At 62.2% G+C, this 19,965-nt stretch overlaps 2 protein-coding genes across 5 annotated transcripts in view; one reads left to right on the forward strand and one right to left on the reverse strand.

Moving 5' to 3' along the window:
- SBNO2 (strawberry notch homolog 2) overlaps positions 1-16,022 on the forward strand; it is a 47,717-nt gene extending 31,695 nt beyond the window's left edge. For 2 of the 3 annotated variants that reach the window (XM_081076924.1, XM_081076925.1), the window contains exons 5-32: positions 326-487; positions 2,609-2,692; positions 2,998-3,094; positions 3,448-3,602; positions 3,711-3,844; positions 3,926-4,016; positions 4,097-4,240; positions 5,770-5,887; positions 6,292-6,397; positions 6,785-6,938; positions 7,811-7,987; positions 8,530-8,627; positions 9,344-9,426; positions 9,826-10,017; positions 10,268-10,437; positions 10,940-11,071; positions 11,518-11,653; positions 11,773-11,885; positions 11,998-12,069; positions 12,150-12,258; positions 12,442-12,516; positions 12,600-12,743; positions 13,237-13,331; positions 13,412-13,504; positions 13,701-13,832; positions 14,098-14,174; positions 14,525-14,715; positions 14,825-16,022. In XM_081076924.1, coding sequence (XP_080933050.1) covers positions 326-487; positions 2,609-2,692; positions 2,998-3,094; positions 3,448-3,602; positions 3,711-3,844; positions 3,926-4,016; positions 4,097-4,240; positions 5,770-5,887; positions 6,292-6,397; positions 6,785-6,938; positions 7,811-7,987; positions 8,530-8,627; positions 9,344-9,426; positions 9,826-10,017; positions 10,268-10,437; positions 10,940-11,071; positions 11,518-11,653; positions 11,773-11,885; positions 11,998-12,069; positions 12,150-12,258; positions 12,442-12,516; positions 12,600-12,743; positions 13,237-13,331; positions 13,412-13,504; positions 13,701-13,832; positions 14,098-14,174; positions 14,525-14,715; positions 14,825-15,315 — 3,825 coding nt within the window. In that variant the 3' untranslated portion in view covers positions 15,316-16,022. The remainder of the gene's footprint in view (positions 1-325; positions 488-2,608; positions 2,693-2,997; positions 3,095-3,447; positions 3,603-3,710; positions 3,845-3,925; positions 4,017-4,096; positions 4,241-5,769; positions 5,888-6,291; positions 6,398-6,784; positions 6,939-7,810; positions 7,988-8,529; positions 8,628-9,343; positions 9,427-9,825; positions 10,018-10,267; positions 10,438-10,939; positions 11,072-11,517; positions 11,654-11,772; positions 11,886-11,997; positions 12,070-12,149; positions 12,259-12,441; positions 12,517-12,599; positions 12,744-13,236; positions 13,332-13,411; positions 13,505-13,700; positions 13,833-14,097; positions 14,175-14,524; positions 14,716-14,824) is intronic. The other variant, XM_081076926.1, reaches the window with a different exon arrangement.
- Positions 16,023-17,243: 1,221 nt separating this feature from the next.
- On the reverse strand, positions 17,244-19,788 carry GPX4 (glutathione peroxidase 4). 2 transcript variants are annotated; one of them, XM_081075722.1, is made up of 7 exons: positions 19,560-19,788; positions 18,455-18,549; positions 18,228-18,372; positions 17,945-18,096; positions 17,816-17,840; positions 17,572-17,631; positions 17,244-17,495 (listed from the first exon to the last, which is right to left on the reverse strand). In XM_081075722.1, exons 1-7 carry the CDS (start codon positions 19,641-19,643, stop codon positions 17,463-17,465), a joined length of 594 nt encoding a protein of 197 aa, XP_080931848.1. In that variant the 5' UTR covers positions 19,644-19,788; the 3' UTR covers positions 17,244-17,462. The 2 variants fall into 2 exon arrangements, with proteins under 2 accessions (XP_080931848.1, XP_080931847.1); XM_081075721.1 differs by lacking the exon at positions 19,560-19,788 and adding an exon at positions 18,904-19,166.
- Between the last annotated feature and the right edge of the window lie 177 nt (positions 19,789-19,965).

The following is a 19,965-nucleotide window of genomic DNA, read 5'->3' on the forward strand; positions in this document are numbered from 1 at the left end:
AACCTTTGTGCAGCAGGCTTCCCCCGAAGATGTGGGGTCTCTTGAGTCTTGACAACCCTGCACTGGCGTCCCCTCCTCCACAGTGACGGGCCAAGGAGGGCACAGGGCTGCTATAACCCTCTCCCAGTGTCACCTCAGTGGGGTCCGGTGCACAGCCATGGGGCCTGGCTTCTCTCACGAGCGTTGTGTTTTCAGGGTTTGGCCACGTTGGAGTGAGTGTGGGAGCCTCATTCCTCTCATGGTGGAGCAGCGTCCACTGCGTGGCTGGCTCTTGCGCACCTGCTGTGTGGCTGCCCTGCTGCGTCCTCACCCACCTGTCTTCTAGGACTCTTCGTACCTTGATGACCTCTCCAACGCCTCCATCTTCTCCTCGTCTGTGGACTCCCTCTCCGACATTGCCGACACACCCGACTTCCTGCCAGCCGACAGCCTCAGCCAGGTGCCCACCATCTGGGATGTGAGCACTGGCCCCTCTGCCCACGACAAGGTCAGTGGCCCATTCACGGGCTGATCAGACACTGGGGAGGCTTTCGGTCTAGGGCCTTCCCGTTTCCTACGTGGCTCAGAAAATGCAGGGTGTGCAGGGGAAGCCCCTGCCCTGGCCTCCTTGCCCCCTCTCAGCATGAGTCCTGTCATGGCCGGGTACCCCGTACACCCGCCTCCAATGGCTCGGTCTCCATGCCCTGCTCTGTGCTGGGCCTGCTAGTGAAACAGGGCTCCGCAGGAGATGAGCTAAATGTCATTTCTGATACTAGTTCTCACCTAATGTAGTCTTGCCCCCAGGGAACACTGTCTGAAGACATCTGTGATAGTCACGACTGGGGGTGTCCCTGGCATCGAGGGGGTGAGGGCAGGGGTGCTGCTTAATACCCCACAGCGCCCAGGATGGCCCATCACAGTAACCAGAGAGTAACAGGCCCTAATGTCAGCTATACCAAGGGGGAGACCCTGGGCTAGAGAAACAGTCACGTGATGAGCTAGAGACAGTTGGCAAGGAACGGTCCCTCTGGAGAGACCATGTTTGGGCTGAGGGCTGAGTGATTCTGAGGGGAGCAGCCCCTTCCATCTGGTAGTTGGATGGAGACCTCAGAGCCTGCCAGTGGCCACACACTAGTAGACATGGATGGCACATGCCCACCTGGCCACCTTGAAGGTCCTCAGTGCCCACAGGCCCATAAGAAGGGTCTGTGACTGGACAGCAGAACAGACGGATGTGCAGTGTCCAGCTTGGGGCCCAGAGGTAGACAGGAAGTGTCCAGGCAGCCCGGCGAGGTTCCCTGCCCTTGGCAGACTTGGTAGGTGGCCTAGGCCTGTCCCTGTGTCCGGTGCAGAGGCCCAGAGGGACAGTGGCATTGCCACGCCTCCCTGGGCCTTCTGCCTCCGCGGCTCCGAGCTCCTGGGAGGAGGGCGTGAGGGCAGCTGAAACCTGACGCCCACTGGGAACCCTGACTCAGCCTTCCAGGAACCTGGCTGAGGCTGTTTGTTTTTGTTAATTCAAAAAATAAGGAGACGGACTTGAGTATAGGATTCTGACTTCCTTGTACTTCGCTTCCATTTTATTTTATTTTTTAAAAAACACTTTTTTTTTTTTTTTTTAAATTAAACACTTCACGAGTTCGTGGGTCATCCTTGCTCAGTGGCCATGTTAATATTCTCTGTATCGTTCCAATGTTAGTGCGGCTGAAGGGAGCACTGGCTGTGTTCTGAACCTTTGGAAACAGCAGGAGTCATGAAAAGCAAGTCGGTTATCACGTGACTGAATCCCCTGGTGACCCTTGTCCCCCTGAGACTGTAAATGACACTGTGCTCCGGGGCACCCAGCACTCAGGGCCATCAGTCTCATGATGGTGGGGGTCCGCATGGGGCCAAAGAGGTGGAGGATGGCTCCACGTTACTTTCAGGGTTTGTTTTGAGAGCGAGCATGTTTTGGACTCGCCTAGAACTGAGTCTGGGTGCTGCCGTGCCCTCACTCACACAGCCACCCCTCCCAGCCTCAGTGTGGCCACCGGACAATGTGTGTCCCCACTCCCTGGGGGCGGGCAGGTTAAAAGCCAGTGTGTGACTTGGCCCTAATGGTTTTGGGTCTCCGGTGCCAGCCCATCTGTCTGCCCAGTCCTTCGGGTGGGACTGTGGTCTGGGACATCCACATGAGGGCATTCCAGCCTGTTCACCCTGCAGAGGCCCCACCCCCACGGGCCACCTGTACACCAAGTACTGGGGGCCAGTTAGGGAGCGATGAGGCGTGGCCACCACCATGCCAGGGTCACAGGGCTGAGAGGCCCAGTCCACACGGCCCCAGGCCCCTCTGCTGGGCCCCTAGGATGGTCCTGCTGGCTCTTGTCCCATCCCCCATATATCCTACCACATTCCCTGAGTGCTCGTGCCTGGCACACAGTAGGTCTTGGCCACCAGACCCCAGGAAGGCCTGTCCTCAGCCTGGACCTCAAGGGGAGGGCTCTGTCCTTCACCAGAACCAGCTGGCAGGCAGCTGGGCCGAAGGAGGGGCACGAGGACGGCGTGGAAAGCCCCAGTGGCCAAGGCGGTGGGCCCATTGAGGTGCTTTCTGTACACAGCTGGCCTACAGGCTCATGTCCACTCTCCCCTCCAGTTGTTCCTGCCCAGCGGGCCATTTACAGGCCTTGAAGAGCCCGTTTCCTCCCTCCCCAGCACCCCACTTCTTGTCAGCTACCAGGTGAGCTGGGTCTCTTCCCCAGCCCTGCCCGCTGCCCTTCCTAGGACTAAGGAGGGCCATTCACACACACACCTGCCATGTGTCAGACCCTGGGCTGGCTTAGAAGCTGGATCTGCCCATTTTACAGATGGGGCAATTGAAGTCCCGGGAGGCACCATGTTGTGGGGATGGGGAGGAAAGGCAGGCCCTCTACCCTACTGCCCCCATCATTGGCTTGGCTGGTGGACCAGGTCCCTGCTCCTTGGGGGGTGGCTGGCTATGCTAGGTGGATGGACAGTCCCCTCGCTGAGGACACCGGCCTTTAGTCTCAGACTCAGCCAGAGGAGGAGGACGAGGCGGAGGAGGATGAGGCTGAGGACCTGGGCCACACAGAGATCTACGCTGACTATGTGCCATCCAAGTGTGAGTCCGTGGCCACCCCTTCTCCTTGCATGCCCAGGACACCCCCAGCAGACCTCGGGGCTCCTGCTCCGTGGTCCCTGTAGCAGTGAAGGCGGGCCGGTAGGGGTGAAGGCGAGGGGCAGTCGTATCCAAACCTGGCACAAAACCACGTAGCACAGAGGGTTCAGTGGAAAATAAGCCCACTTCCTACTAGCCCAGCGAGCGTGCCATGGGTCTGCCCCCCTACCCTAGCTGCATAGCAGTGATGGGCCCCCTCTCTCCATCCTGCTCTGCCCCTCACCCTTCTGGGAGCGTCCCCACCCCCATCCTGGTCCCCAGCTGCTGACCCTGACACCCTGACCACATCCCTCCAGCCAAGATTGGGATGCAGCACCCGGACCGTGTGGTAGAGACCAGCACATTGTCCAGCGTCCCGCCCCCGGACATCACCTACACCCTCGCCCTGCCTGCCTCGGACAGCGGGGTCCTGTCTGCCCTGCAGCTGGAGGCTATCACCTACGCCTGCCAGGTGACCCCAGGGTCTCCCAACTGACCCCCTCCCGCATGGGGGTGGTCTCAGTGCCCACCTGATCCCGTCCTGAGTGGGGGATCCTGACTGCTTTCTCCACACACACAGCAACACGAGGTCCTGCTCCCCAGCGGGCAGCGCGCGGGCTTCCTGATCGGCGATGGTGCGGGCGTGGGCAAGGGGCGCACGGTGGCCGGCATAATCCTGGAGAACTACTTGCGGGGCCGCAAGAAGTCCCTGTGGTGAGCGTCCTGTTGCACGCAGGGCGGAGGTGGGGGGAGGGGGCAGCGGGGCCTTGACACCCGCCGGCCTTCACCGCCCAGGTTCAGCGTCTCCAACGATCTCAAGTACGATGCGGAGCGCGACCTGCGGGACATCGACGCCCCCAGCATCGCAGTGCACGCGTTGAACAAGGTGGGTGCATCTCCCTGCCCGTCGCCCAGTGGGGGTTCCCCTGCGCCCTGGCGCTCACACAGGCCTGCGCCTCTCCCCAGATCAAGTACGGCGACAACACTACCTCAGAGGGCGTCCTGTTCGCCACCTACTCCGCCCTGATCGGGGAAAGCCAGGCTGGCGGGCAGCACCGCACACGCATCCGGCAGATCCTGGAGTGGTGCGGGGCGGCCTTCGATGGCGTGGTATCCTGGCAGGACGAGGCGCGGGGCTGAAATGGGTGGGGCCGAGGGGAGGGAGAGGGGGCTCAGCGGAGGGGCTGATCGGCCTTGAGTTGGGGGCGCTGGAGGGATGCAGGGAGCCGGGGCTGCCTGGGACCGCACCGGACCGCACCGGTGCGTGCGGGAGTTCTGGTCAGAGGACTGCTCCCGAGGCTCTCCCCCAGTGACTGCTGCCATCACCCCTCACGGTGTGGCTCCACCTCCTGGCTCCATCCTGCTGGACTAGGATGGGACTGGCACCACAGACTGGCACCGCAGGCTCGGAGTGGTGTTTGGTGGCAGGAAGGTGCCACCCAGAGGGAGGTGTGGGGCACATAGCATCTCCTCCTGCTCACCCCACAGGATTGGAGGGTTTCTCTCTCCCTCCTCTCCTAAAACTTGGATAACTTTTCTGCTCTGCAGCGTGCGGCCCTGGGCTGGCCTGGTGCACGGATGGCCTTGGGGGAATCCTGTGGGTTGCCCGCCCTCCTGTGCGCTGCCTCCCCAGGTTGTCCCCCGCGTGCCATCTCACATCACTTCTCCCCGCCTGAGCCCCAGGCTGGTTTGCTGGCCACTGCGCTTCATGTTGCTCTGTCCTGTCCTTATTGGACCATTCCCCATCACGGGGACTTTCTGGGAATTTCCAAGCCTCTGCATTAGCGTCCCGTCACCCTTTCTCACTGTGTCCTCGGGGCCATCCCCAGAAGTGGAGTAACTGACGCTCCTGGTCCCAGTCAGAAAAAAGAAGGGAGACGTGGGCCCTGTGTGTACTTCCTGGTCACTTGGAAAAGTGCATAGATTTACTGGTTAGACACCTGCTTTAGCGCAGAGCACCTCCCGAGTGCAGAAAGAAGAAATGAGGTGACTGGTGCACCCTGGGAACCTGTGTGACACCTTACACAGCTTGGGGGAAAGATAGTGTAAAAAAAAAACAAAAACAATTATTAACATTCGTCCCCAGGTCAGCACCAGATTCCCATTTTCTCTGGGATTTCGTAAATCTTCTGTCAGTCCTTTGACACACATCATGTGTACACATGTATAGACACCCACTTTGTTTTTTAAAATAGGCTCATTATAGGTATACTTGCCTATAACTTTTTTATCTTAAAATGTTAAGAACTTTGTACATCTTCCAGTTTGTTTCTTCAGGGTCACTTTTTTAACGATCAGTGTAGATTTGTGCAGAGTCATAGAGAGACCCCAGCTCCCCATGGAATCGGTCATGGCCCACCCCTCTTATTCAGGGGCCTTGTTTTCTTCATGCTCATTTGTACGCATCTGTGTCTGCATTGTCTGTAAGGTCTTTTCGAGACCATCACACGCCACATTCCTTCAGTCACCTGGGGTCCTAGAGGCTATTTCCCACTTACCCTGGTGGCCTCACACACCCCAAGGCCCTCACCTGTGGTCAGAAACTGCCTCCCAGGTGCCTTGCTGAGCTCCCCCAGCTAGGAAGTAGCAGGCTGGGGCAGCCACATCCCAGAACAGTCCTTAACCCATGCCTGCCCCAGATCGTGTTTGACGAGTGCCACAAAGCCAAGAACGCCAGCTCCACCAAGATGGGCAAGGCCGTGCTGGACCTGCAGAACAAGCTGCCCCTGGCCAGGGTGGTCTACGCCAGCGCCACCGGTGAGGGGCAGTTGCCAGGGGCAGGGAGGGAGCCTGATCGCATGTGCTGTCATCGATTAGCGATTTCTGTCCTGGTGCAGCCATGGAGGGCGTCCCATGTGCCACCTGTTGGCCTTGCTGGCCTGCACCTCTGGCCCTAGGAGGCACCCTGCAACCTGGCCCAAAGGCAGCGCTCTTCCCTCCAGGCCAGTGGTACCTTCCACAGCTTCTCAGGTGTCAACCACTATCAGAGCCTCCCGTCTGCCAACTTTCCAGCACCCTAGCACCTCTGTCTGTAGCTGCTTTCCTGGGACCGTCAGGGCCCCGTACCTTGTCCTTGGGTCATTTCTGGGGCCATGTACATGGCCCCCCAACCTTGCTGGGCCAGAGGAGCTGACAGTGACTCCCACCCCCACCATCCCCAGGTGCCTCTGAGCCCCGAAACATGATCTACATGAGCCGCCTGGGCATCTGGGGTGAGGGCACACCCTTCCGAACCTTCGAGGAGTTTCTGCATGCCATTGAGAAGAGGTGAGTGCCACTCTGCCCATGACGGAGGCAGCGGGGGTGCCCACCGAGGCCTGATGTCCGTGTGCCGTGCTGCGTCCCGGCCCATACTCCTACAGCCATGAGAGGGATCTTAAAATGCAAATCCCACCCTTTCTTTTCCCAGCGCTTCCCAGCACTCCTGAGGAAAGAGCCCCTCCATGCTTTTCCCTCATCTCCCCCCCTCCTCAGTCCAGGCAGATCAGGCTGATGGGAGCACAGGGCCTTTGCACATGCTCTCTGCACTCCTTCTGTGCACCTGGCCCTTCCTCACCCTCCAGGGCTCAGCTCCCGGTGTCAGCCCCGCCCTGGAGGTGCTCATTACTCGGCGAGACCCAGCATATCCTCAGGCAGTCCTGTCTCCTTCCACAGAGGCGTGGGTGCCATGGAGATCGTGGCCATGGACATGAAGGTCAGTGGCATGTACATCGCACGCCAGCTCAGCTTCAATGGCGTCACCTTCCGCATTGAGGAGATCCCACTGGACCCGGCTTTTGAGTGTGTCTACAACCGTGCAGCGCTGCTGGTGAGTCAGGCGTCTGGGGTCTCTGACGTCGTGGACACGCTGCATTTCCCTTAGAATTACAGCCCTGTCACCTTTAGCATCTGTCCTTAAAGATGCCACAGGGGTTCATCAGGTCACAGAAAGGAGGAATCAGCCAGCCCGCCTGCTGTGGTCTTGGCTGGAGTCCAGCGACTCTGTTCTTTTCAAGGCAGGGATTCTTAAGTGACTGGAGTGAGGCGGCACACAGCTGGCCCGCCACCACACTGTCACAAGCACTTGCCCCCAGGCTGTTTGCAGTGTTCACGTCTCTGTGCGCTGTAGCTCGGACCTCATCTTCACCACCCCTCCATGTGCACACGGGTTCCTGTGTCCTCACTGTCACACCCACATGGGACAAGCTTGGAGCATTGGCCCTGCCCGTGCTGTATATTTAGCTCAAACCAAGACGGGGTCTGCCCCTCGGCACTGCGCGCACTGGGGCTGGGTCATCTCTTGGGGGGGCCATACCGCACACTGTGGGGGCTGAGCAGCTTCCCTGGTCCCACCCACTCGATGCCAGGGGCACCCCCAGTGTGACAACCACAGACGTCCCCAGACATTGTGCCCAGTGTGCCCCGGGGTCAGAATCGACCCCCTGGTCTAAAATGGCAGGAGTGGAGTGACTGCTGGCAGGAGTCACAGCAGATGTCCCCACGGCTTCCTGAAATTTTAGCCCACCCTCCCTGTGCCAGTGTCACTGTGGCCTTACAGGCACCATAGGTCTTGGTGTTTTTAACGTTTCTGACTGCTCAGGCATCTCCAGAGCCTCTGCCCCGGCCCCCCATTCTAGTAGGGTGGGAGCTGGGGGCAGCAGAGCAGTGGCGAGCTCAGTCAGCATGTGTCTGTCGTTGCAGTGGGCCGAGGCCCTGGGCGTGTTCCAGCAGGCAGCCGACTGGATCGGCTTGGAGTCCCGCAAGTCGCTGTGGGGTCAGTTCTGGTCTGCTCACCAGCGCTTCTTTAAGTACCTGTGTGTGGCCGCCAAGGTGCGCCGGCTGGTGGAGCTGGCCCGGCAGGAGCTGGCCCAGGACAAGGTGAGCAGGTGGCAATGACGGCTGGGCCCTCGGGGCTGGGCAGGGACTGAGGCCACATCGCTGTACCCGGGACCCTGCCTCCGTGCCTGAGGGCTGAGCAGGCAGGACTGGCACATGTCTGTCTCACGGTCACAAGCCCAGAGAGCATGGCTGGGCTGAGCCCAGGAGGGTGGGTGGGAATGGGGAGCTGACGTCCAAAAGATAGCAGTCCTGCCCGACTTGAGCCCCGTGCAGCAGGTGCACGTGTGGCCTTGCCCCTGGTTCTTGTCCAAACTGGGCTGGCGCGGCCCCAGAAGGAACAGGCTGGGGGTTAGTGAGGGGGCCCAGGAGGGCTGAGGCTGGCTGCTACGTAGGGTTCCCAGGTGAGAGTGAGCGTGTTGAGGGCCTGGCGTCCAGTGGGACACAAGGGGTGGAAGGAGGGAGAAACTCAGGCAGACTGGGTTTCTGGCTGTGGGGGCTTCCCTGTGGGCCCCTCTGGGGCCATGCTCCGTGGCTGGGATGGGGATCCCAGCACCTGCTCACCCCCAGCCCATCCCCCTCAGTGCGTGGTCATCGGGCTGCAGTCCACTGGCGAGGCACGGACTCGGGAGGTACTGGACGAGAAGGACGGGCAGCTCGACTGCTTCGTCTCAGCTGCGGAGTGAGTCACGCCTGTGGAGGGAGGGGTTGCCACCCCTAGGACCCGTCACCTGTGGCTCACTGGGTCTCCCTGGTGGTGACCTGGCCCTGCCCTGTGACCCCACATGTGGGAGACTGGGGTTGAGATGCTGAGCCCTGTCCTTGGAGACCTCAGGCCCAACTTAGTCGTAAAGCCACAAGAATTAATCATGGCCACTCACAGAGCAAGGGTGTGAGGGTGTCAGGGGTGGTCCCAAGATTTCAGACCAAGGCTTCCAGGAGCCCATCCCCCAATTTGGGGATGGTACTGTTTTAAGGAGGACTCCTCGCAATTTAGGGGCTGGGCTTCAGAGTTCCCCCAAACCCCCAGCCTCTCTTCTCAGCCCATAGTGAGCAAAAGTCCCAGCGTGAGGCCACTCTCATCCCAGCTCCTCTTCCATGCCCAGCGTTGCCTCCCTTCAGGAAGCCCCCTGCCCCTCACACCTACCCCACCTGCCCCAATCCTAGGAGCCACTGTATGTGGCCACCTCCTTGCCCCTTGGAAGTGGTCAGCCCCCCCCCAGCCCCACACAGTCCATCGCAGCAAAACTGCTCACTGTAGCCATGGGTTCACTGAATGTGGGTTGAGTGAGACCCTGCGCCAAGGTCCTCAGAACATGCACGGGTGGAGGCCCTTCCGGTCTCCTGGCGGACAGCACACCATCCTCATAGTGAGAATAAACTGCTTCTCACTCTCAGGGGCGTCTTTCTGTCACTAATTCAGAAGCATTTTCCTTCAACTAAAAGAAAGCGAGACAGAGGAGTGGGCAGTAAAAGAAAACGTAAGTGCCCCACCTCACCTGCCTGCCTCAGCTTGTGCTGCTCCTGGGCCTCCCACTCATCCTCCTTCCCGCTGACTCCCTGCAGCCCCTCCTTCCTGAGCATGTCCCGAGCCAGACAGTCACTCCCACTGGTCCCTCTACTGCAGGCCTGACCACCACCCCACCTCATCCCTCCAGGCAGCCCTAGGGTGGGGGCTCCCCTTTCCTGGCATCCTCCTGCAAAGGAAGGCTAGGGAAGGGGGAAAGCACAGACCTCTTGCAGGATGGACCGGGGGAGGGGGGCTGTCCATAGGTTCCCAAGAGAAACCCGTGAGGGCAGCCCCCAGCTGCACTGCCTGTGTGCATTGCCATGAGCTGGACCCTAGGCCTTGCCCAGGTGACCCTGGCTGGTCTCCGCAGGGCGGCCGCGGGGCCGAGGGGCCAAGGCGTCCAGGCAGGTGTCCGAGGCGGTGGGCGTGATCCGCATCAGCGATGACAGCAGCACGGAGTCGGAGGCTGGCCTGGACAGCGACTTCCACTCCTCCCCCGAGTCCCTGGCAGATGACGATGTGGTCATCGTGGACACCGTGGGGCTCCCGGCTGACGACCGGGGTGAGGCCCGTGGCCCAGAGCTTCCCCACTTTGCAGATGGGGGACACGGGTTCAGCTCAGAGGGTCAGTCAGTGGCAGTGCTGGGCTCACAGGGATAGTCTGGCGTGAGGGCGAATGTCTGCACCCCTTCACCTCTCTGCATCCGGAACTGGCAGGGCCCTCATCCTGCAGGGCCCAGGGCTCAGTTCCACTGGGAGTGGGGCTGTGGGCGGCCCAAATGGCCGGTAGCCCCTGACCCTCTGCCCCGCAGGGCCCCTGTGCCCCCCACAGCGAGACCCGCATGGCCCCGGCGTCCTGGAGCGGGTGGAGCGGCTGAAACAGGACCTGCTGGCCAAGGTTCGTGCGCTGGGTCGGGAGCTGCCCGTCAACACCCTGGATGAGCTCATCGACCAGCTTGGAGGCCCTGAGCATGTGGCAGAGGTGCGCTACCCCCACCTGTCTCAGGCTCTGGCGCCCCCTGGTGGCCATGCCAAGTCCCTGCCAGCACCGGAGGTCAGGGGGCAACTGCAGGGTCCAGTGTTCAGTGGGGGAGCATGCCCACCTCACCTGACACCCACATGTGCCCCTGGACCTCTAGGTATGGGTGTGGTCTCAGGCCCCAGGCTGGAACCCCACCAGTCTTCCCTGGCCATCTTCCCTTTCCACCTGCACTATACTCTTTTCTGGGATGTCCCTGTGGTGCCACCTCAAATCCATTGTGGCTCCAGACTTCTGGTTTACTATAAATGACTGAGGTAGTGACAATCCCTGTCATGCGCCCTGTGAGCAGCCTGAACCCCAAGTCCACAGCCCCCCCCCACACATACACACCCAGAGGTGGGGGCAGGGCACAGAAGGGAGACAGGAAAACAAGCATGCGGGAACCAGCTCCTGGGCAGCCACAGAGGCTGACAACCTGTCCCTTGCCCTTGCCCTGCCACAGATGACCGGCAGGAAGGGCCGTGTGGTGTCCAGGCCCGACGGGACGGTGGCCTTCGAGTCACGGGGGGAGCAGGGCCTCTCCATCGAGCACGTGAACCTCAGGGAGAAGGAACGCTTCATGAGCGGGGAGAAGGTGCGGGCCGCCAGGCAAGAACAGGCCATGGGGGCGGAGCCTGTGTGGTCCCGCTGCTGGGGAAGGCACAGGGGTCCTGAGTCCTGAGGGGCTGGCGAGGGGACCACCCACCACCCCAGTCTGTGTGTGTGTGTGTGTGCGCGTGTGTGTGCGCACATCCGCATTCCATGTGTGGGCACCCACAGGCCTCCCTGGCTACCCCACCTTCAGTCCCCGTGGAAGCCACCTTTGGAAACTCAGTCGGATGGCCACTCCCTCCATGAGCAACGTGGGGATGGTCTACACTCCATTCTAAGACCACATGCCCCCCCCCCCCACGGACACCTGCCTCAACTTGCTGTGTGGGTCACCCACACACATCAGGGTGACCCAGGGTGTGTGGGGTCCTCTGGTGAGGAGCAGGTAGCTGTCCACCCTACCAACGCATCCCATCCTCATCCTCCCAGCTCGTGGCCATCATCTCAGAGGCCTCCAGCTCTGGTGTTTCCCTCCAAGCCGACCGCCGAGTCCAGAACCAGCGGCGCCGGGTCCACATGACACTTGAGCTGCCCTGGAGTGCTGACCGCGCCATCCAGCAGTTTGGTGAGCCTCAGCCCCGCCCCAGGCCAACCCTGCCCAGCCCCCCCTCCGCACTTGCCCTGGTCCCACCCTGCTCTGCCCTGCTGGGCCAGCTGGTCCCTGAGAAGCCTCTCTGTCTCCAGGCCGGACCCACCGGTCCAACCAGGTCTCAGCGCCGGAATACATCTTCCTCATATCCGAGCTAGCTGGGGAGCGCAGGTTTGCCTCCATCGTCGCCAAGCGGCTGGAGAGCCTGGTGAGTGGGGGTGGGGAGTGCTGGTCAGGGCAGAGGCTAGTGAGGGGAACTTACCGAGGAGGGGAGCAGGGAGGAGCGTGGGCAGTGTGTGACAGCACTTCATCCTGGTTAGGGGGCTCTGACTCATGGGGACCGCCGTGCCACCGAGTCCCGCGACCTGAGCAAGTACAACTTTGAGAACAAGGTACCCTGGGAGAGAAGGGGCCGGGAGAAGAGGGGTCCACGGTGCCCGAATCCAGCCTCTGACCTAGTCCCTCCACTCAGTATGGCGCCCGGGCCCTCAGCTGCGTTCTCACCACCATCCTGAGCCAGACGGAGAGCAAGGTGCCCTTGCCACAGGGCTACCCTGGAGGGGACACCGCCTTCTTCCGGGGTGAGCTGCGTGCATGGCACTTGGGAGTCTCCCTGGGGGAGCAGTTTGGGACACCGGATTGGTAGACTGTATTTGTGTCCAAAGATATCTCCAACACACACTCACCAAGGGGACACTGGTGGCAAGGGAACCCCCAGGCAGGCTGGGGCAAAGGGCACGTGTGAAAGCCCTCTCTTCCTGCAGACATGAAGCAAGGTCTGCTGTCAGTCGGCATCGGCGGGCGGGAGTCCAGGTCCGGCTGCCTGGATGTGGAGAAAGGTGAGTTCCCCCACACCGCCCAGGTGGGCTGGGTGGAGATGTGCTGGACGTGAGGAAGCCTGAGGCCCCTCCCACCTCCGCAGACTGCTCCATCACCAAGTTCCTCAACCGTATCCTGGGGCTGGAGGTGCACAAGCAAAACGCGCTCTTCCAGTACTTCTCTGACACGTTCGACCACCTCATCGAGATGGATAAGAAGGAGGGCAAATACGACATGGGCATCCTGGGTGAGTGCCACCAAGGGAGGGGGTGGGGCCTAATGGAACTGACAGCTGGCACCCCACAGTCCAGGCCCTCACCAAGAACACCAAGGGACAGGGGCCTCCTGCCAATAAAACTTTATTCATAAAATCAGGAGAGGTCAATCTGCTGACCCCTACTTAATTATCCCCAGGACTGCTGTGCAGAGAGGGGCACTGAGGGGCACGTTGTGTGTGGTCACACCTGGCATAAGTGGCCAGCAGGGAGCTGTTAGCATCCCAGGCCGTCACACTGCAGGGGCCACTCACCATCCAGGGTGCTGGACAAAGTTGGGGACGGGCTGACTGCTGGAGGAACCCCCACCTCTTGGCACCTCCAAGATCCTGTGATTGATGCCCCCCAAAGCCCAGAACCTGGAGCCTGCTGAGCCACACTAGGCCCAGGGCATGCTGAGACCCACGGAGCAAGGAACTGCACAGCCCCCAAACGGGACCCCACTCACCCGTGTCCTCTCCCCAGACCTCGCGCCAGGCATCGATGAGATCTACGAGGAGAGCCAGCAGGTATTCCTGGCGCCTGGACACCCGCAGGATGGGCAGGTGGTTTTCTACAAGGTTAGTGGACACTGGCCCTCCCCTCCCCCCCCGCCCCTACCCCAGCTGCTGCCCTGCCTAACGCCTATGTGCGGTGGCAGATCAGCGTGGACCGCGGCCTGAAGTGGGAGGAGGCATACGCCAGGTCACTGGAGCTGACAGGTCCCCATGACGGCTTCTACCTCTCCTATAAGGTGGGCACCCTGCGTCCAACATGTCCCTGGGGGTAGGTCCCAGGTATGGGAAGGGGAAGGGCGCTGGAAGGCGGGGACAGCACAGAGGGCTGTGGTCTGGTGTCCAGTCACCCACCCTCCTGGCATGGACGCTGTGGGGTTCCCCCACTGGGGAAGTACAGCGGCCTACGCAGGCCTCACGCACCCTCCTGCCCAGGTTCGAGGCAACAAGCCAAGCTGCCTCCTGGCAGAGCAGAACCACAGCAAGCTCTTCACACTGTACAAGCCCAACATCGGCCGGCAGAGCCAGCTGGAGACCTTCGACAGCCTGTGTCGGAAGTTCCACCGGGTAGGGGCAGGGGCAGGGGAGGAGGCAGGCAGGGAGGCCCCAGGATGTGCATGTCACTGGGCATATGTACCCCTATTACTTTAGCTGCCCCTGCTGCAGTCTCCAAGCCGGCTCTCCATGCGCAGCCCAGCTGGCCACCAGGAGGTAGCTGCCAGGTGCAGGATGAGCCAGCCTGAGGCACTGTAGGCCTCAGTTTCCCCGCTAGAAGCACTGACAGCATGGATGGGCTGCTCGTCTAGGCTCTCACTTGGCTGTGTGTCCCTAGGTGACTGCAGAGGAGGCCAGGGAGCCCTGGGAGAACAGCTACACCTTGTCGCTGAGGCACTGCAGCCACACCACTTGGTGAGGACCGGTGGTGGAGGGAGGAGAGGCGTGTTGGACATCCCTACCCCATCGTCTCTGGGCAGCTTTACGAGGAATGGTCCCTATGCACCACATAGGCGAGGGGGCCCATTGGGCATCTGGGACATCCCAGCACCCCTGAAGAGGTGGCTCCGCAGCCCAGATTGAAGCTATGAGCCAAACTAGGAGGGGGGAGGAGCCCGCAGGCGTCGTGCAGACCCTGGGAGGGTGGTGGAGGGAAGGATTGGGGCAGGACGTCCAGGAGGGGTCTGTGGATGGAGCCTGCGGGGTGTGTGGGGTGGACGCGTGGGATCAGCGTGTGTGAGCCGCCCTTCCTGCCCCATGTGCAGGAACCGGCACTGCCGGCTGGTGCAGGAGGGCAAGGACTGCGTGCAGGGCCTCCGCTTGCGGCACCACTACATGCTGTGCGGGGCGCTGCTGCGCGTGTGGGGTCGCATTGCTGCTGTCATCGCCGACGTCACCAGCAGCAGCTACCTGCAGATCGTGCGCCTCAAGACCAAGGACAAGAAGAAGCAAGTTGGTGAGCAGGCGGGTGGGCCTGCTGGCATGGGTTGGGCTGCATGTGCGGAGGTGGGGCCGCATCCCAGTTCCTGAGTTGCAACCTCCTCCCTCCCCCGCATGCTCCGCAGGCATCAAGATCCCCGAGGCCTGTGTGCACCGTGTGCTACAGGAGCTGCAGCTCATGGACGCGGACGTGAAGCGCAAGAACAGCCAGGGCCAGGTCTTCCCGGCACCGCCGCTGCCCCTGCGCCCGCTCACGCTGCCCTGCGGCCCTGGCGAGGTCCTGGACCTCACGTACAGCCCGCCGGCCCAGGCCTTCCCAGCGCCCTCGCCCTTTACTTTCCCGCTGCCGGCAGAGCCCGCCCCCGGCCCCACCGCCAGCCTGCTGCTGGGCGCCCCCGCTGCACCCGACCCCGCAGCCCTCGTGCACCGCCAGGGCTGTGACATCAACTTCAAGGAGGTGCTGGAGGACATGCTGCGCTCCCTCAATGCCGTGCCGCCCCCGGAGCCCCTGGGGCCGCTGGGTGGTGGTGCAGGGCCAGCGGGCGCTCCGGGAGCTGGCGGGGGCCGCGAGCGACAGAGTGTCATCCAGTTCAGCCCCCCCTTCCCCAACTCCTAGGCCTGGGCCGCGGACGTGCTTCCTGGATGCAATTTATTTATCTGTAGTAAGCCACTTTTACATGGACACGGGCAAGGTCTTGTACCTAAGCGGGTGGTGAGCAGGGCTCAGGTCCCTCTGCCGACTACTGAGAGGAAGGGGGGCGGGGCGCCCCTCGTCCAGCCCATCGAGGCCTCCACTGCAGTGCCTTTCCCCCGCCAGTGCCTGGGCAGACCCTTCAAGATGCTGCCATCCTGTGGGGCCTTCTGAGGCCCTGCCTGGTGGGGCAGCGGATCTGCACGTCCCACTCAGGACCACTCCGGGCCAGGGGCTCTGGCAGAGCCTGAGGGTGGGGCCCAGGGGCCACCCACCCTCTGTGCCTCTCTCCTCTCCTGCCCTCCAGGCCTGGGCCAGACTCCCCTCCCGGCCTGGAAAGGCTGGAACCCCTGAAATACACAAAACTGGGTGGCCCCAAGAGCTAGAAACTCAGGAAACCCCCGGTGCTCAGGGCCCCACCTTCTCTGGGGGCCTGTTTGGGGCAGACCCCCATTAATATATGCAATCCCCCTTCCCTGCTATCTGCTCCCTAAATTATTGCCCAGCTGCCTCTCCCAGGGCTCAGAATCTGCCTGTGGAGCTGGTGGGGTGGGTGACCCCTGGTTTCTATGTGTATTTATAATTCAAGTGTATATATGTAAAGAGATCTTTTTTAAATATATGTGCCTTTTCACTACTTCCCAGGCTGTCTGCTCCTCGGGCCCACAGGGACAGTGAGGAGGGAAGGTAGGGGAGCCCTGCATGTCTCCTCCAGGAGGGGCATTTAGGAGGCAGAGGTGCCTGGCCCCCCCTTGGGGAATGAGGTCAGAGAGTGGCTGCTGCCTGCGGAGGATGGGAGGCTGGTGTGTGTGTGTGTGAAACAAGCCCACACCCCTTGAGGCCATTGCTTTCAGTCACAAGGGCTCCTCCCACTCAGTGGCAGTGTGGATGATGGGCCAGGTGGGGGAAGACATCTTTACCCAGCAGGGCCATAGCCCACCATGTGGTCCTGTACCAGTTGAGCCAGGCTTATGGTGTCTTGGACCATACTGTCTGCCTCCTGCCCACTAGACACGAAACCCACCTGGGACCCTCACAGTGGTGCCAAGAGCAGTTCCTCAGATCCCCTGCTGTATTCCTCCCAGAGATTCTGCAGGGGGTGTTGGTTCCCACAGGGATGGCGGAGGAGGGGCCAAGAGATGGGTCCAGTTGGGAGGGCAGGAGTAGATGCCAGACCTCTCCTGGGGAGCCATGGGGAACACACCAGGCCTCTGGCCAGAAGGGGCTGCCTCTAGCCAGGGGACAGACAAGTGGGTGGGAGCTACTTCGCTCTGCAGGTCCCCATCTCCTGCTGCTGTCCTTCCCTGGGAATACTGGAAGTGGGGTGGCTTAGCCATGCCACCCCAACTCGCCCCCACACACACAGCATAGCTCCCCAAGCTACAGGCCAGCTATGCCCACAGCCTCCCAGACCCTCCAGAACATCAACTGGTACTGGAGCCTCTTGGCTCAGGCCGTTCCCCACCCTCCTAGGGGCCGTGGATGACAGCCCTGCTCCCACCAAAGGAGGCCCATGAGCAGGCTTGGCTGCCCTGGCTCAGAATCCCCACCACAAAGTCAGCCCTGCCTGGCGAGGCTATGTCCAGAGCAGCTTGGCTGACGCTGGGCCCCAGGGGCTCACTGGGTAAGACCAAGGCCCTATGCAGGCCCTGAACAGCTGTCCCATCAGGTTAAGGCTCTGGTCTGGGAACAGTGCCAGTTACGAGGAATTAGCACCTTCAGGATCAACATACCTCCAGGATTAATCAGCCTGTGCCCCAAGGGACAGAGCTGCCTAGATTAGGGGCAGGGCTACAGGGCGGTGCTGCCCTCTCAACCCGAGGACTTCCCAGGGAGGCAGGAGCACTCAGAGGCCAATTTGTATGTTTTATTCCCACAAGGCAGCCAGGGGTGGGGGTACTGAGCCGCAAGCCAGGCCGGGCCGAGGGGCCTTCCTCCGGCAGGAGTGCACGCCAGGTTCTCGGGTCTGCCCCACCAGTGGGCTGGTTTCCAGGCAGACCGTCATGGGTGCCGGGTGGAAGGCTCCGAGGGGCACGGGTGGTGGGCTCAGGTAGGGGGGCACACTTGTGGGGTTACAGGTAGCAGGGCAGGTCCTTCTCGATGACCTGTGGGGAAGGAGTGGGTCAGGGACGCCTCTTTCCATGGCCCTACTCAGAGCGGCCTGTCTGCTGAGGCACCTACCAGGGGTTCTTCCATGGGACCATACCGCTTCACCACGCAGCCATTCTTGTCAATGAGGAACTGCCAGAACACATGGTGTCAGGCAGCACAGGCCACCGTGAAGGGGGTGCCCAGCAGGGGGGCTGGGGACAAGCAAGCAGCCCCCACCTGCTGCCCCATGTGGGCCAGGCCTGGGGCGTTAGGGCGGGGCACTGAGATGGCCCTGGAAAGTCCTGGCCTGCCACCCCCCAAAGCTCACCCTTACCTTGGTGAAGTTCCATTTGATGGCACTACAAAATAAGGTGAGTCGTGAGTAACCCCACAACTGTGCCGCCCCCCCGCCCCCCACCCGCCTACCATGGCGAGCCATCCTGCCCTCCCCTCTCCCACTCACTTTCCCAGGGTGCCCCTCCCCTTGGGCTGGACTTTCATCCACTTCCACAGCGGGTGGGCATCGTCCCCGTTCACACAGATCTTGCTGTACATATCGAATTTGACGTTATAGCCTGCGGCGAACTCTTTGATCTCGGCATTAGTCCCTGGCTCCTGTGATAAGCGGGGTGCTGGGGTGAGTAGGGAGGGGCCTGTACCCCCTTTTGGTCCAAACTTCCACAGATCTAGGCCCTCTCCCCATGCCCCAATACAGGGACACCAAGGGACACAGGCTGGCCACACACCTGCCTCCCGAACTGGTTGCAAGGGAAAGCCAGGATCCGCAAACCGCACTCAGCATATCGGGCGTGCAGGTCGACGAGCTGAGTGTAGTTTACGTCTGTTTTGCCTCATTGGGAGGCCACGTTGGTGACGATGCACACGAAACCCCTGGAGGTGGGATAGGGCAGTAAGGCTAGGTCAGGGCAACTGACCTTCCCCCGTCTATCCCACCAGGCAGGCAGGTACCCACCGGTACTTGTCCAGGTTAACCATGTGCTCGTCGATGTCCTTGGCTGAGAATTCGTGCATGGACCGAGCACAGCGCCAGTCGTCTCGGGACGCACACTGCAAGGCAAAGGTGCGCTGAGCGGCTGGCGGGGCGTGGAAACCCCGGACCACTCGTACAGCCTGTGGTCCCCAGGAAGGAGGGGGTCCCAGGCAGATCCCTGCCGAGAATGACAGGGACCTGGGGCAAGGAAAAAATCAGGGCTCCTCTAAGGTGCACGCACCCTGTGCAGCGGGGAACATTTAACTCGAGACACCGAGGCCCGGGGAGGGTTGGGGACCCCGCTAGGTGCCCCAGTAAGTGGGGTTGCCGCCGCCAGGTGCCCAGTGGGCCGGGGACGCCGCCGGTGGGTGTAGGGGCCCCGGTTCCTGGTACACAACACAGCAGCCACTGTCCGAGGCCCCGCGCTGTACCTGCCCCAGGCTCTTGGGACAGGCCTCCTTCCGCCCGGGGCGCGCCCTCCTGCGCCTGTACGCTGCAGCCTTCCGCCGCCCCGGGGCTGGGCGGCGCTGCCGCCGCCTGCCCGGCAACCCGCATCGCTGCCTGCAGCGACCCGAGGAGCCGGCGGCTGCGCGGCCCATGCCCACCCTTCTCCGGATGCGCCTGTGCCCACCGAGCGCCTCTACCCGTGGACAAAAGGCCGGTAGCCAGGGCTGCCGGTCGCCCATCTGTGACGCCACCGCGCAAGGGCCCCAGGGCCGGGAGAGGTGGTGACGCCCCGCGGCGCGTGACCCCGGACTGCCAGCCCAAGGGGCGCCTCCGCTCTCCAGGGTCCAGCCACTGCGCCCGTGGCCGAGGGCATCCCCAGCTGCCGGCACGCAGCAGCTTCTGCACAGCCGGGGGGTGGCCCCAAACATCCCGACCGCCCAGTCCCGTCCCAGGACCTACGGAGCCCTGGACCCCTCTCCCCGCCCCAAGCCATGACCGGCCGCCCGCTAGACACGGCTCCGACAGCCGCCCAGCGTGTGTCCCAGGCGGCGCCCCCTGCCCAAGGTCAGCGCAGCGCCGCGAGGAAGGCCGCGCGCCCGCCCCAACGGCCCACCAGCCCGGCAGCCGGCGCAACGCTCACCATGGTGCTAGCCAGGCCGGGCGCGGCCAGAGCACCGCACAGCAGCGCCGGCTTCAGCAAGCGGAACAGGCGGCTGAGGCTCATCGCGGCGGCGGGGTTACAGGGAAGCAGCGGCTCCTCCCCTCACCGAGCGGACCAATGGACGCGCGCCGGCGCTCCTCTCCTCTCCTCTCCTCTCCTCCCCTCCCTCGGCCACGCCCACCAGCATCAGTGGTCGGCCGCTCGGGTCCTGTGACGCACGGTCACGCCAGCCAATGGGAGGCCGGGGTGAGGGTCGGGAGGGCTGCTTTGTTGTTGTGTGTGACTGCGCATGCTCGCCGCGGGCGTGGCTACGTTAACGGGGGCGGTGTCTTTGGTGGCTCCGAGATCGTCGTGCGGGTGGTAGGCTTTGACGCCGCAGGATGCA

Source organism: Rhinolophus hipposideros, assembly GCF_964194185.1.
Source record: "Rhinolophus hipposideros genome assembly, chromosome: 16".
Classification (NCBI taxonomy): Eukaryota; Metazoa; Chordata; class Mammalia; order Chiroptera; family Rhinolophidae; genus Rhinolophus; species Rhinolophus hipposideros.